This window comes from Beauveria bassiana (assembly GCF_000280675.1).
Source record: "Beauveria bassiana ARSEF 2860 unplaced genomic scaffold BBA_S00017, whole genome shotgun sequence".
NCBI classification, from domain to species: Eukaryota; Fungi; Ascomycota; class Sordariomycetes; order Hypocreales; family Cordycipitaceae; genus Beauveria; species Beauveria bassiana.
The window spans coordinates 334,711-350,092 of NW_007930852.1; the positions used below are offsets into that span (position 1 = coordinate 334,711).

At 51.7% G+C, this 15,382-nt stretch overlaps 3 protein-coding genes across 3 annotated transcripts; 2 read left to right on the forward strand and 1 right to left on the reverse strand.

The window, feature by feature from the left end:
• Positions 1-538: 538 nt before the first annotated feature.
• On the reverse strand, positions 539-2,151 carry BBA_06118 (TPR domain-containing protein; the record flags this gene model as incomplete). The annotated part of the gene is made up of 2 exons (XM_008601215.1): positions 539-1,742; positions 1,805-2,151. 2 exons carry the CDS (start codon positions 2,149-2,151, stop codon positions 539-541), a joined length of 1,551 nt encoding a protein of 516 aa, XP_008599437.1.
• Positions 2,152-2,433: 282 nt separating this feature from the next.
• Positions 2,434-3,213, forward strand: BBA_06119 (cytochrome b5-like Heme/Steroid binding domain-containing protein; the record flags this gene model as incomplete). The annotated part of the gene is made up of 4 exons (XM_008601216.1): positions 2,434-2,524; positions 2,729-2,763; positions 2,821-2,878; positions 3,032-3,213. The coding sequence occupies 4 exons, from the start codon at positions 2,434-2,436 to the stop codon at positions 3,211-3,213; spliced, it is 366 nt and encodes a 121-aa protein (XP_008599438.1).
• A 5,900-nt stretch (positions 3,214-9,113) lies between these two features.
• On the forward strand, positions 9,114-11,553 carry BBA_06120 (C2H2 type zinc finger domain protein; the record flags this gene model as incomplete). Its single annotated transcript, XM_008601217.1, has 5 exons — positions 9,114-9,637; positions 9,695-9,967; positions 10,021-10,794; positions 10,859-11,351; positions 11,404-11,553. 5 exons carry the CDS (start codon positions 9,114-9,116, stop codon positions 11,551-11,553), a joined length of 2,214 nt encoding a protein of 737 aa, XP_008599439.1.
• Positions 11,554-15,382: the final 3,829 nt, after the last annotated feature.

Genomic DNA, 15,382 nt, shown 5'->3' on the forward strand with positions numbered 1-15,382 from the left:
GGTGCTTGTAGCCAAGCTCGTCAATCTCGATCTCATCGACTTTACTACAGAAACGAGGCAGTTGCACAATGACATCATGCATGGGATGGTCACAAGGTTGACTTTGACAAGAATGAAGCATAAAGATTAACAGATCAGGTCAGACCTTCTTCCATGACAGCCCGGCAGAGCTGGTCGAACTTTATTGAGGACAACTATGGCCAACACTTGAATTTGAGTTGATAACGATACGGACATTTCCCCAGGAACTCATAGTGTCGCGGCGCATCCGGCTTACAAGTCAATTCCAGTAAGACGAAAGAGTAGGGTATTATGGCAGTTGGATATTGTGTCTGTATTTGTACATTTGCGCATCAGTCAACCGCATCCTGATCTTGTTGCGTGGCGGGTGTCTCATTCTACCTGGTATTTCCAATACACACGGCCGGGTCCTGCACCGTTGAACATTGATATTTCTTGTTGCTCAACTTCCCAGCTCATAACCTGCGAATGCAACGATTGGCACATTCCTGGCACATTCCTGGCGCATTCGTTTCTCCTAGTTGGAGGTCTTGTCAAGCCTTTTCAGCCCGTCCGCCGCCTGCTTGGCTCCGTCCGTGAATTCGAGCTTGTTGCTCAATTCGATACTCTGTTCATACTTTTTCCTGGCCACGCCGGTTTTGCCAAGCATGGCAGCCACGTCAGCCCAGTTGCACAGGGCTACGGCGCACGCCTCGTCACATTCTGCCGTGCGCTCGTCACCCTTGACGTCGTTGCCGTGCATGTATGCGTTCTTTGCCCAGTTCTCCGCGGCCTCGAGGCATTCTGATCGAGTTTTGGGCATTTCAGTGCTCTCAATATCCTTTAGCCCCTCGGATAGGGCGCCTGTCAGGAATGAAGCGGGAATCTGAGCAAAGGACGCTGCCAGGTTGTTCATGACGACGGCGCGATGGCATGGAACCTCGCACAGGCGGAGCGCTTGGAAGAATAACGGAATCGCAAGGTGAAACTGCGACTTGCGCTCGTAGTCTCGCCCAAGAGACTCCATTGCACCGCCGACTTCATTTGGAGTGAGCCAGGTTTCCTCACCCGGCTGCTTCCCTTCGGTCCTGCGGCGCTTTAATTCTTTGAGGGTCGTTTCAACGGCCCATACAAAGTGCTCCGTCGCCTTCTCTGGCTTCAGAACGTGTTCGTCGGCATACAATTCTCCCAACGCGACGGCAGTTTTTACCGAGGTAGCCAAGAGTCGCTCCCTTTTGCGCCAAAGCGTCTCGCGTGGAGCTTCCGCCTCTTCATCTTTAGCCGACGATGCACTGTTGGTAGCAGTTTCAACAGCCTCGCCACTGGGCTCCTTTACATCAGCCAAATTTGAGGAATCGATGTAGTGGCCGTTCTTGTCCACCTGGCCCTCTTTCACAGACTTCTCCATCACGTCGACCCATTTCTTGCAGTCGGCCAACACCGATTCGAGCACCTCGCCGCTCGAGGTGTAGTTTTCTAGCTGTTGAAGCCAGGCAGACACCTGGATGCGAATGCCGAGCACTTCGTCCGAGAACGGGTCCAGCCCGATCTCGGCGCACTGCTGCATTGCCTTTTTGTAGAATTTGAGAGCGCGCTCGGGATCGGGAGCGTAATTGCTGTAGTATATTGCTTGTCTGAGGGTGTTGGCAACGGGTTCGGGGTATCTGCTCAATTTATTGTTGTAGAAGTGGTTGTAGAACCTTCTCAGCGCAACGGCGCTGATTCCGGCAGTGATGAGAAGCCTGTGAGCTGCAATTAGCCAAGTCCGGTGCTCTATTCCGTGCAGCAGCTAAGGGGGACTCACAGAATGACAGCGAAAGAGGTTGATCCAGGTGAGTCCTTGTATGCCTGCTTAATACCCTTCGGACTCAGAGCGAACGTGAGGTTTCTCAGTCCGGCGCCCAGGGCGCGCCCAGCGAATTGGCGAAAGGTCACCTTTTGCGGCTTGTTCTGTTGTGGTGTATTGTTCTGTGATCCGTCCCCTCCCTTTGTCGATTGATATCTTTGACGCGGCGACGGCAGCGAAGCGACGGCGCGAAAACGGGCACTCGACCTCCCCGGTGCGATGTGGACTGATGGCAGCCCAGCCGTTGTACGCTGCAGACATTGCCCTGGAGTTCGTCGCATGGACGCGACTGCAAATGCAGACATGTTGACGGATACACCTCCTTGGTTCTATAGCTGGGCGCGCGTTTCTCTAGCCAATGGGCTTGATGGTAAAGCTTGGTTCTTTTTTTTGCACCAAGAAAAGAATGACGGCTGGCTAGCAAGCTGACGAGTTCGGATTGGTTGGCCTGTGCGCAACCACCCAAAAATTGCGGGCCGAGGACTAAATGGTGGGGGAAGCTCCCTCGGCTTGGCGATGCCATCATCACGAGCTCAAATTATACAAAACACAGTGCAGCACGTTTGTAGAAGCTCACATTTCGCAAAATGGCCGGAAAATTCGAACCCAAAGAGCCTGTGCAGCTCAACCCCCCAAAAGATGACCCCATTACCTTGGAGGAGCTGGCCAAGTGCAACGGTACGTCATGAGACAAGCCCCGCGATAACCGGTATCTTTGCCGCGAGACGGGCGAAGCCGGCCAGGTGTTAGGATGGGAGAATCAACGAAAAAACCTTGAAACATAGGAGAATTTCTTTCACGTTTCTGGAATTTTTAGAGCCGGCGAGGCTGAACCACTACTCATCCACGGAGGGGCAGTTGCTAATTGAGGCGCTCTCATAGGTGTCGATAGCGACAAGATCTATGTCGCCATCAAGGTATGCTTCTATTTCCAAAAAAAGACCTTCATTCAAAATCTTATACATTGAGTATAGGGCAAAGTCTACGATGTAACTGGTAATTCCTCGTATCTGCCTGGCAAGGCCTACCACGGTAAGTAACTCTACCTGCAAGCTGCAGGCGTGCTCCAAAGTCCCCCTCAAAATGAAAATTCCTGCTATAACAACGTACCGAATTCAAATCCGATTTGAACTGGCCCGATATGGTTCGTACAGCTCGCTGACACATTCTCACTCACCACTGCAGTCTTCACCGGCAAGGACGCCTCTCGCGCCCTTGGCATGACCTCAACAAAACCCGAAGATGTTGTTGCTGACTGGTCAACACTGAGCGAAAAAGAAAAGGGCGTTCTCGATGACTGGATCACCTTCTTCTCCAAGCGCTACAACATTGTCGGCGTCGTCGCCGGTGCTACGAATATGGACTAGGAATTCGGGAGCAGGCTGTGAAGGGGTGGCGCTTTCTATAGCGCAGATAGAGACTATGAACCTGGATGGCGAGGGGAACTGCACTCTCTTGTCCGTTGTGTTACAGTCTTGAATATGCCCGCATTGGTCTGCAGTGTGAAGGGGAGTATCGTGAAATATACAAAGATACGGGCCTTTCCCACTTGCCTTTTACGTGTGCCAAATTTTACCATCTCTCGTGCTTGATCTTTTTATGATAAACGCCAAGGGGGAAAACAGTCCGAGAAATCATGAGTACCGAGCTCGTGTAATGCTTGGCGTCCAGAACCCGTAGCTGAACGCAGCACACCCCTACATGGCAGCAACCGTCTCAACATCTCCGCGCCTACCTCGACGCGAATGATGCCCCTTCCTTTGGAATGCAGAGTCATACAAGATGGGGTAGCAGTAAACGTCAAAGGTGTTAGGGTAACGATATTCAGTTGGGGAGCAAATGGGCCTGCAATTTGTACATACGCAAGCCCAGAAGAAACAAAATTGAGAGCTGAAGAAGAATTAGAGAACTAGGGCCACTGCAGTATGAGCCTCAGTGAAGTGCATTTTCTGGTTGTTCTCATCCATGTGCTCCTCCAACTGTCAACATGTAGAAGACGCTCCTTCACCTCGATAACAACCGAGAACAGTTCCGAGTTGAATTCGGGACACCACTTGAGTGCGTTGGAACCCCAAAATTGTATCCCGAGCCTGCATTGAGGGGTGGGGTGCAGTTAACTTCCTTGCCAGTGATACTCTCCAGTCTCACGAACAAATGGGCCGCGAGGGTCCTTGCGGTGGCTGTCAGGGCCCGCGCTGCCGTTTCCGGAGGCATTGCCGTTTATAGCAGCTGCGCATGCGTTGCAAACGCGCTCCTGGTACCAGCTGTTGCGCAAACGCTTGACATTGTGACACTCGTGTCGCGGATGGTTGCGCGACTGGTGACAGTAGGCTTGTAGGCTGAGGGCATTGTGGCCACAGGTGAAGATGTATTCTTCAAAGTCGCACATGACTGACAGGAATTGTGTGTGAGGTTACACTATCTGAACTAGTGCAGAATTTGAGACCTGCTAGCCGTGATGCGGTTGCCTAGAGTTGTGTAGTCTTATGCGCCAAAGAAGCAAAAGTAATAGTGCACTGCAAAACTGAGAAGCAAGAACTGATTGAGATGCTGTAAGAAAGTAATCACTCGACATATAAAGAATTGAAAGTGTAGATTTGTGTTTGAGATGGCTTTGAGCCTCTTATACTTGACATGGGGGCTCCTAACTCCATTGTATGGCAAATGGTAGTGTTCACTCCCACGTCTTGATAGAGGCGAGCCAGGGACGACTCCATCCGCGTACATATCTCCTGTGATAAGCTCACTTCAAACATCTCTCCACTGTACTCGATCAGCCAAAGGAAAGCCCTCTGGTCAATGATCGAGATGGCATTCTTGCCTGAGGTAGCCACCACAGCCGAAGGGGATGAGACACAGTATGACACTTGCATTGCCTCTATGTGCAACCAAGACACCTTCAGGTCGTCTTATTATTGCCATACAAATACTTATTCAGCGCCTAAGATACTTACAACAGCCCAAAGGGATTGAGCGTGCTTGATGCAGTCCTCGCTATTGCATTCAACTAACCAGAGTGGGCGTGCGGAAGGGCAGGAACTGCCGATGCGGGGTGACAAGCCTAAGAGAAATTGGAAAATAATGTTATCAAAATATCATACGTAAAAAGGATAGACAAAGAATCGAGCATCGGCCTCCGAATCCTTAGGAATGAACCAAGACACCGTTGGCCTGCTGCTGCTGCTACGGACAAGACTCGCTTTTTCTTTCGTCCCAGCGACCCGGTGCATGCAGTGTATCAAAGCGTTCGAGTCGATTCATCTATGCTGTGATACCCTTCCGGGAGATTTCCGACGTTGAGTGCGACGCGAACACTTTCGACAGGTACGTGACTCTGCGACAACGCGGCGTAGCAACTGCCGGCAGGCCCAGATCCCAAACTGGGTCGTAGAGCCAAGATGCCGATAATGCAGTGAACATGAACAGCGAGCGCACGGTGATTGCAACCGCAGTGCGCAATAGAGGAAGAAAAGAACAATACAATGCAGAGGGCGTCACTGCGGCCCAGGCCATGATTTTCGACGCAGGGCTGTGACGATGCTGTCTCGGATGTAGAGCGCACCAGCTTCCGGATGGTAGTACAGGGGGGCCGTTAGTCTAGATCGTGGCCCGGGGAACAAGTCAGCATCCCTGGTGGTCGATTCGGTTGCATCTGAACAACATTGTCGTGGGGTAGAGCGCTCTGATTCGTCTGCCTACAATGGGGTGGGTTGATTGGATCCTGAAGAGGCTACGTCCAGCACGCCAATCATTCTGGGGTGACGATGCGTGTATTTCAAATCCTACAAGCCATGCAGTGAAGGAAGAATACAAGGTTACATTGAGGAACGGGGTACCCCTGACGTGAAACATGTGCAGACGAGATCAGATCATTTGCCTGAGCGGGACATTGATGATTTGGGGTTGAAGAACAGTGCCAGGGCTGACGATTTGCGGAGCGCCGGAGAATACTTTTCTGGGGAAGAAAAACGACCTGTAATGTTGGCGACCGAAGATCGCCGTCCCCCGGGGGTCAGGGGTTCAGGGGATTGGGGGCTTACCTTTCTGGGGACCGAGGATGGCCTGTCATCAAGGCAAGGGTGTACTCTCTGCATCGCGATACGAATATATGCGCATCGAAATCATGGCTGGCACTGGCTCAACAACTCAATTATTGAATGGAGTGGGTGACGTGGACATGGAAGCCTGCACGTCCACCACGAATCGGTGAGACATAACCCAACTGATGTGTTTTGACGAAAGCGGCTCGATGCAGCGCTCAAGGACCAGAGTCTAGAGTGAAGGAGGAAACAGGAACTGGTATGCAAGTCTCTGGTGGCATGATCACTTTTTCCCAGGTCAAGTGCACCAGTCGATGGTGGGAAGAGGGAAGGGGCGAGATTGCGCAGTGGGAAAGGTAATGAACCCCGAGAGGCCACCGCCTGCTTCGCTGGCATGTAACATCCGGATTTTGCAGCACGATAGAGCTCGTCAGCCTGACGGGCATCTGCACATCCCATCGAACTGGCCCGCTGGCTCAGCCACCTGCTCGATGTGTCGACTCTGCATTTGACAAGTGGGCAAGAGACCCTGGCAAGTGTAGGCTTGAATCTCGCACACTAGCTACTAGTACACATCTGTGAGTTTTGGTGAGGTGGTGAGGTACCTTTCTTTCTAATGACTGATGGGTGCTTCTTGTCGTCGCATGTGGCTTGACGTGAGCGGACATTGGTGCTACGTAATGTCACTACTGGTGCGCCTGGAAGACGACTTCTGACACGATCCCGAAGTTTACCGCGCTGACTTGTCGCAATTGATTGCTGTCAATTATGTGAATGATGCTCGATAGTGGCGTTCTCGTTGGAGTGCCACGTCGTCGCGATAGAGTATTCTCGTGATTCAATGACGTCAGACCGGTGTCGGCGGCCTAGATACGAAAACGATAGTCAATCGAGCCCGCGAACTCAATATTGAATTTTTGATCAGAAAATTGACAGAGCGAGACCCCATGTCCATGATGACGAGGAGTCTTGGCGATTGATGCTACAAAACCGTGGGTGGGGTATAGTGAGAGAGGTCTGCAGAGGAAGTAGAAAGGGCGTTTTTCTCCCGAATTCTGACAGGTTTACCCCTTCTTTTTGCCGGTTGAGAGAGATGCGAGCGAGAACCGCGTTCATGTCAAAATTGCAAAAGACAAATGCGTCATTGTCGGGTCGAAACAGTTGCGGGCTGTGCAAACTGCGCCTTCATCGGCTTCGGACATGGCCGTTATCAACAGATAATTGAATATAGTCTATGAATGCTTCATCATTGCGCAATTGAACGACTTTTGTTCACATTGCTCTCATTATTTGAAACCAAGATTGGTCGAAACACGTGTGATGCTAATCCAGTATCGGGCACAGGCAGGCTGAGCCCGGCCCAGTGGTTGCAGGCGGCCCGTTGCGCGGCCCGGTCTTCGCCCAATACAGTGGCCCCTGGTGGCTCCCGGTACTCCCAATCAGCAAAGTATGGGGATTTTGGTAGTGGTTTGCTACGAAATACCTGGAATCCACTCACTGTAGCGGCTTCAGTTGGTTGCCTTGTGGGTTGCCTTGTGGTTCGCATTATTCATTATTCCCGCGCAGCAGAGAACGCAGCGAGCGCGGAAAGGGAAGATATCCTTGATTGGCTCAAGGTAGAGAATGAATTGGGTAATTGAGCATTTCTGTAACTTTGACCAATTTTCATTCAAGCTTTTTGGTGCTTCTCGATTGGAACCTCGGCCAGCCAAATGCGTGCTGCACACTGACACCGTCGGCAAGGCAGTCAAGTTGCACGACATGAATATTGACAGCGCATCACTGTCCGATCAAGTCCAAAAACTTGAGGATTGCCAGCGCAGCTTACCAAGAATGTCCTCAGCCATAGCTGCCACAAATGCCATCATGGCAAAAACCTACCACTATGCAAGCCAGAAACATGCGGCGCGGGAAAAAGATGTTGTGGCTGCTGCAAAAAGGTCGAATCAAAAGCAGCGCCGCTTTTAGGCACTAGATCTAGCCCCACGGGGAACAGAGGCGCGGTGGGCACCGTCGCGGTACCGGAACCAAGGTCGTGCTACAGCAAGAGGTTGAGAGCGACATTTTCAGGAATGGTCAGCAGGATAGTTCGCTAAATGCGAGAATCAAATAGCTTGTCGATGAAGAGAAAACGTGGCGTGGCTTCTGATAGAGAGTGTGCATGCGGCAACCGATAAGGCTCCCCTACCTATACGCAGGCACTGGACTGGTACCTACCTGGGTACCTGAGCAGGTTCGATGGGGAGCTGCAATCCCTCTTGTCCCTGGGGCCTGCACCCAGCAAATCGCCTTGCTGCCACATCTCGTGCATTCTTCTTGGGATCTGGTCAAATCGGGCTTCCTACATTGGAGCCAATTCGGAAACGGTCTGGACCCAACGGTGATGCGACACATGTCCACAGCCTTGGGCCGCTCTTGATGGTACAATGTAACTACCTACCTGGGTACTACTTGTGTGGGGGACACGGCGAGCACTACTTTGTCCGTGATGAGTCCTTGGACGGACAGATCCGGGAAGTGACGGTGAATAAGTCCTCGCCAAAAGCACCACGATGGCTTCTCCCTCATTATTGCCGCCTGCATGGTGGCAGTGCTGCACCTCTCCGGCTGCGCCCAGCTCTGGCGATTCGCGTGTCTGAATATCTGCTCGCGTCTCCGGTTCGCCTGGTCAGGCTCAGTCCAGTGCGACGCTAAAAAGGAGCTGTGATGCGCTGTCGCAAAAGCGGCGGACAACTTTGCCAGCTGCCAACCACAAACGTCTCCTTGTCGGTCCGCCGCCCGTTTTCTTTATAATAAATAGTTGGGGCTGCTGCACATTATCTCCATCTCTGTCTGTGGTTTTTTCCCTACCTACTCCCTCATTTTTTCTTTTTACCAGCAAACGTCTTCAATAACATCGAGTCTCAAACAACATCTAGCCGTCTTCAACAAACACTCGCCTTTCGCTGTCCTGTTCCCTCTTCACCCGCGGTTGTACTTGACGCAACACCAAGACCCGCCATCACCGCCCAATCCCGTTGCTGCCTGGCGTCCCATTTCCGCCCCTCATATATTCCTGACATTTGGCACGCTACCTCTTCCACGCCACCGCAGAAACACTATTGCCAGGCGCGCTCCCATGCTCGCCTGCTATAGCTTTATCCAGTATATACTAGACCCAGACCCAGAGCGCTGCGCTTGACGCTGCCGCGCTGCCGCGCCCTACACCTGAACGAGTGCATGCAAGTATGGAGAATCCGCAAGATGAATCCGTCACCCCAGAGTGGTCGCCCGCTACCGACAACATGAGCCTCCAGCCAGTGCACGCTTCTGCATGGGCTGACGATCCCTTCATCAACGAGATAATCCAAGAGCCGCACTGCGGTCCATGGATCCCGCTCGTCGGCCAGCGGCAGCCTCGTACCCCCGCCCAAAGTTCATGGAACCCCTTCTTGGACTATAGGGACATGCCTATTCTGTCAGAGGATGGGACAGCTTTTGAATCGACTCCGGGGGATGCTCGCTTTCAGTATCTCGACGACATTGCTTCCCTGGCTGGCCCTGGCCCCGAAGCAGTCGGTGCGGCACAGATGCAGCACATGCTCGGTGGCTTTCAGATGGACAACACGGGTCCGCACATGCCCTCCATGCGCGATAACGCAACAGATGCCACAAGTACCTTTTCGTCGACGACAGCTGGAGCCGGCCATCCCGCCGGCTCCCTCAAATGCCCACATTGCCCTAAAGTCTGCACGAACAAGTCCAATCTCAAGTAGGCATTGACGGGCTACATTGAAACCTTCTCCGCGTTTCTAACGTTGACGCCTAGAAAACACGAGCATGCCCATTCGCGCCCTCACCGTTGCGATTACCCCAACTGTAGCAAGTCCAAGGAGGGATTCGGCACACCCAATGATTTGCAAAGACACAAACAGTCTGTCCATCAAGAGGCCCTATTCGTCTGGAGGTGTCCGCACTCCGACTGTACGAGGGTCTCTAAACCAAAGCAGTGGACCCGAAAAGACAACTTCCGCACTCACATGTTCAAGGTACACCATATGAGGGTTTCACTCGAAGAGACAGACGCCAAATACCGCGTCAAGTAAGTGTAATCGTTCGAAAAAGCCATCAATCACCTTCTGATCCGTAATGTAGACTGGACCCTCTCATCGAAAACACTGCACCTTCGAGCGATGCCACACCATCCGAAGTCCTGGCCTCTCCCAGCGTCGATGCAAACCTGCCAGGTTCAAGTAGCCAGGTCGGCGAGGCACCAACGCTGATGGACGTAGACCAATCGCCCTATCAGAGACAGCAACCAATGACAACCATGCCGGACGGTTCGTGCTTTTTCCAACAGGATGTACATCCACATGCGGCTTCGCAGCATCAACCTTTCCAAAACCTGTCGGCGCAAGCTAGCTTGAGCTTTGGCGCGGAGAGTGCGTACTCGCTGCAGGGAAACCAGCCACAAGGCTTTGGCAACTCACCATTCACGGCGCAAACGATGTCGATCGCTAACAGTGACATCTTTGTCTCGCCAATGGCTCACAATCATGGCTACCAGGTCGCAGCTCAGCAGGGGCCACCAAGCCAGGGTTTCAGTATCGTGGACGAGACTCAACCGGTGCACTCACCCCGAGCCAGCAGTGTGTTTAGCGTCAGCGCTGCCCCGGCGACTGTGTCAAGTTCCCAGGCGACTGGCCAGAAGATAGATGCATCGTCTCATGCTGCTTTGGTCAAAGCGGGCTGGACTACATCTCAGCTCGTGGACCACCTGGGTACGTTTCCGATAGAGCTTCTAGAACAAGCTCTCAAGTCAAAAACTCAGAGCTCTTGCAGCTCCAACGAGACGGAAATGTCTGGCACCAAAGCCCGCCATCAATGCAGCCAGTGCGGCAAGGTCTGCAAACGAGCTTGTGAGCTTAAGTGAGCCATAGTACGTGTGGGCGCATTCGCGCCGGGCTGCGACAACTACTAACCAAGCATTTAGGAAGCACATGAAGAGGCATGACCGGCCTTATGGCTGCACAGTAAACGGTTGCGGCAAAAGCTTTGGAAGCAAGAACGACTGGAAACGACACGAATGCAATCAGCATGAATCTATCGATGCCTGGGCGTGCAGTGAGGATGGCTGCATTGCCATATGTGAGAGCCGCTTTGCATTTATCCAGCATCTTGGCGGAGCACATGACATGTTTTACGGAGAAGACCTTCACTCGAGGGTGCAGAGCTGCCGAATCGGAAGGCCAAGTGACGCAAAGTTTTGGTGTGGTTTCTGCCGGCGGGTTGTTGAAATTGAAGATGTAATGGCCCAGGAAGACGGCAACGGCACACATCAAAGTCGACGATTCGATCACATTGACAATCACTTATTTGGCAAGAACGGTCTCGACAAGAAGGACAAAACACAGTGGCGATTTTTGGAGGACGAGGCAAAGGTTGACAGTCGTCGACGAATGGATCAAATGAGCACCACCGCTAGCGTAAGAAGCACAACTACAAGCAGTGGAGTGCCGTTCAAACGTCGGAGGTCAGATTATGACGATTATAATCCTCGAAAACGAGCCGACAGTCAATGGACTGCAGGCAATCGCTAAGGCCACAGATGCGGCAAACCATTGCGGAGGGACATGGCGCGGATGGGATCCGCTCGCGCAGTTCATCGACGCTGCATGTACAAACTGAATGTATAATGATTAATGAGCTAGGATAAACGAGCCAGAGGAAGATTGGGGATTGTCGAATTTTGGATACTATATAATGAAGACGGCTGGATATGGGTTTGCGTTGAACAGCATTGTCTGGATTTCATTTTGCATATATTCACCACTTTAATGGCCAAAGCAGCATACTAGGGGATCAAGTACCGACAAGAAGCAGAGTATCACACCAAGTACAGGGATCACATTTCTAGGGCTTCTGCCGAAGCCTAGCTGAGAGATGTGGCGAAGGGATGCACTATACATTTGGGGGCTGCTATGGTCGAGAAATAGCGCAAGGCTGGCGAGATTGCCATGGGCATCGGAGGGGGGCCCGGATAATGGCAGAGGATTTACTTGCGGCTACCGGACGAACTCGCACTACAGCCTGACGGTCCTCAGATCAGGGCACATGGGTACGGAATTGGAACTGGTAATTTCTGACGGGCTAACAGATTGGAGGAGCCAGCCGATTAAATGAATTGAACCATCATTCTCTCATAAGTCTACGAACGTGTGTTGTCCGCGAGAACCTGCATGTGTGATATGCTAGAAACGAAGCTGACAGGAACCATGACATGTAGATGCAGCCTTGACTATGACTTGAGCCGGGACGACTGCATATGTAAGGAACCCTTGCCGAGCCTGCAGTAACTGGTCTCATTATAAGCGCGAATACCACCCATTTGACCGTTTGCGAGGGGACGGTGGTGAATAGATTCTGCCTAGATGGTATCTCTCGGAGGAAGTCCCGCCCGAGCACCATAGACGGGATTGCCCAACAGTGATAACACCCATCATGTCAAGATGGCTAACTGGGAGCGGCTGACTCTTAAAACGATATGTCGATGGGGGTAGAGGAACTAATTGGACGATTCCATGGGGGATCTTCAAACGACGAGAGTCAACTGGATGATGGGGTCAACGGACAGTGGACGAGCCCCAACAGTTCTGCGCAGGGCAAACGTCAGGCAAGATCCTAAACGAGTTTTACGAGGTCATGAGGAGTGCAAGCGCAGCGAGCGGGCTTTTGAGCAAGCCCGCGCCGACGCTAAGTGTTGAGAAAGCTCGTGAAATAAGACAAGCGGTATTTTGAGCTGAGGCAAAGCTAGTCTATTTGCAAGAGCGGCAGGTTTGTACAGAAGCGGATGAGGATGTGACGGTGACAGCTTGCGTATAAGATGAGTTGTGTGGTTACGTCTCGAGCTCGTTTTCCTTTTCTGGACTCGCAGCTGAGAGATTTGGGGCGAGCAGAGCATGGTGATGACACACCGATGGAGGATGAGATGGTGGTGGTGTGTCTGGAGCCGGGACCGTGTGGTGGGCGTTCCAGAACTGATAGTCACGGTTTTTTACGTTGGTTGGTTCAGTCATGTGTATGAAGCTATTATACTAGAGCAGACCCCGGCGAGACAAACATGGCAATCCTTTCACGGGCGAGAGCGAAAGGGGTGGAGGGGGGGAGGGTATAGGGCGTATCTGATGACGAAGCAGATGACAAAGGAGAAGAAAGGGCTGCGCAAAAGTCCCTCCGGATACGTGTAGGTAGAGTAAAGGGCTGATTTCCTTGTTGGCCGGTCTGCGCCCCCCTCCTCCCCCGGCGCACGCGTGCGAGACGGCCCTACAGAGATGTAATGCAGGACGGAGAAGAGGACGGAGAAAAGCAGAGAGGGGGGAGTGTCGATGTGGCGGGCAGACTGATGATGATGATGATGATGATGATGAGGGGTGAGGGGGGCCTACAGCAGCCGAGCAGGGCGTTTCGGAGTAAAGCCATTCCGTGATTGATGGTTCGTTGCTCCGCAAAGGCAGCAGGCCGAATATTGAACCAACTAACCATGTGGGGACTGCAAACGGTTTTCCGAAGGCAGCTCACTTCTCAACTGCCATTTTCTAGCGGCAGGCTGGTCTGATATGAGATGAAATAATTCATGTACACTCAACCCACCCTACATTTTTTTAATGATTTATCAGCTTTTTTGGCAAGTAGTTGTAACCAACAATACGGCATCAAAATTAAGCAAGCGCTCGCTTTTTTCTGTTCCCCCCTCTTCCTAACCTACCCCTACAAAGCAAAGGGCATGGGGGCGGAGCAGACGAGATTGGAGTTGCGGCGGAACATGGGGAGTGGGTGGGGAGGGGTAGAGCAGACGAAGCAGCAGCCAATGGGAAGCTCGGGAATGTTGTTGCGGCATCTTTTAAACGCTCTTTTTCGCCGAAATAGAGTTGGCTAGGCAGGACTTGGGGTCGTTGAACGGAGGACGTGTTGGTGGTGGGGGAGTGTTTTGTCGCGGGAGGAGGTGGGGGCGGGGACACTAACAACGTTCGGGCTTTTTCTGCTCTTTTTTCTTCTACCAGTTAATAAAGGCGTCATGGTATTTGAGAGATGCGATTTGTCCCTGGTCCCTATTCGTGCCATTTACTCAAAGCGGTAAAAAACGAATAATCCGTACATTTGATGCTTGATAAAAGTGTGGGACGAAGAGAGGGGAAAAAAGGGTGCGGTGGATATGGACAGGGCTGGGTTGTCGCAGGTCACCGGGCGTAAGGCCAATTATTAGCGGCCAATGACGAAGCCAAAGCGAAGAAATAAAATGAAGATAGAATAAAGCATAAGCAATAGGTTGGCTCATGGGGTGCACATGCATCGGTGTGACTTGTTTCTTTTTCTCCACATTTTTGGTGTGTGTCGCGCGAAGGCGGGAATTTAATTTCCCATGTCACTTTGGCTCTGTTGGTTCGTTGATAATGCCAAGACGGGGGAGGGAAGAAAAAGAGACGACTACCAATTTTGTTTATTTAGATTCGCATGCGGTGAAACGATGGAACAAGATGAAACAAGAAATTGCGCAAGTTTGAAAAAAAAAAAAAGATGAGAAGAAAAAAAGAGACTTTGATTCAGTGCCAGCGCAAAAATAGAAACAAAAAAGATGTGACTCTTTGGTGCGCGTGCGCCAACCGGAGATAGCTACGGTTCTAGACAGCGGAACGGGATGGGGGTGTAAATCTAGTAAATAACAGTCGCAATCTGTTTTTTCCCCGTTTGGAAAAATTGAAGTGGGGACCGAGGCAGCCACCCCACGCGCCAACTTTTTGTCTCCGCCTCGTGTATTCTTATTTTCTATTGGCTCGAGTCCGACGAGAAGCGGGGGCATGGGGCTCGACTAACCATCAGGTTTACCCAGTGCTACTTACGTCTGTACTGATAGGGCAGAAGGGTTGCGTGTGTCTGTACGTGGCCATGGGTATAAGAGACCATAAAATAAATAGATAGAGACATGCAGACGAGATATGGAGAATGGCGAGATGGCCCGACAAGGGGAGGAAGAGAGGGGAGGGCTTGTCCGGGGGTTGACAAGGGAAACAAAGTTGCGAGGAAGCAACAACATCTCAATCTGTTAGGACGGATGCTGCAGTGGAAGCGAGCCACCAACATGTTTGCTTTGCCATTGTTTTACGCTTTGTTTTATTTTTTATTTTATTTTCTACTTTCGATTGATTTCTCCTTTAGTGGGATGACATCTCATGTTTGAGGGGCCCCATGTTCGATAGTTGGTGATGAAACGGGGACGGCTTGCGGGGCGCAACTCGCGGGCGGCTGAGGGGAGCTCCAAGTGGAGAATGGAGAGAGACAGAGAGAGAGAGAGAGAGAGAAGACTGAGAACCAAGCTGATGCGGTGGTCGACGATGACTCTTGCAGGGAAACGAACGATGAATAACAAAAAAAAAAAAAAAGGTTGTAGAGCAATCAACTAACTATTAAAGTGTTTCAATAGATTTGGGGGGGGAGGGGGACGCAAAAGGATGGATGGGGT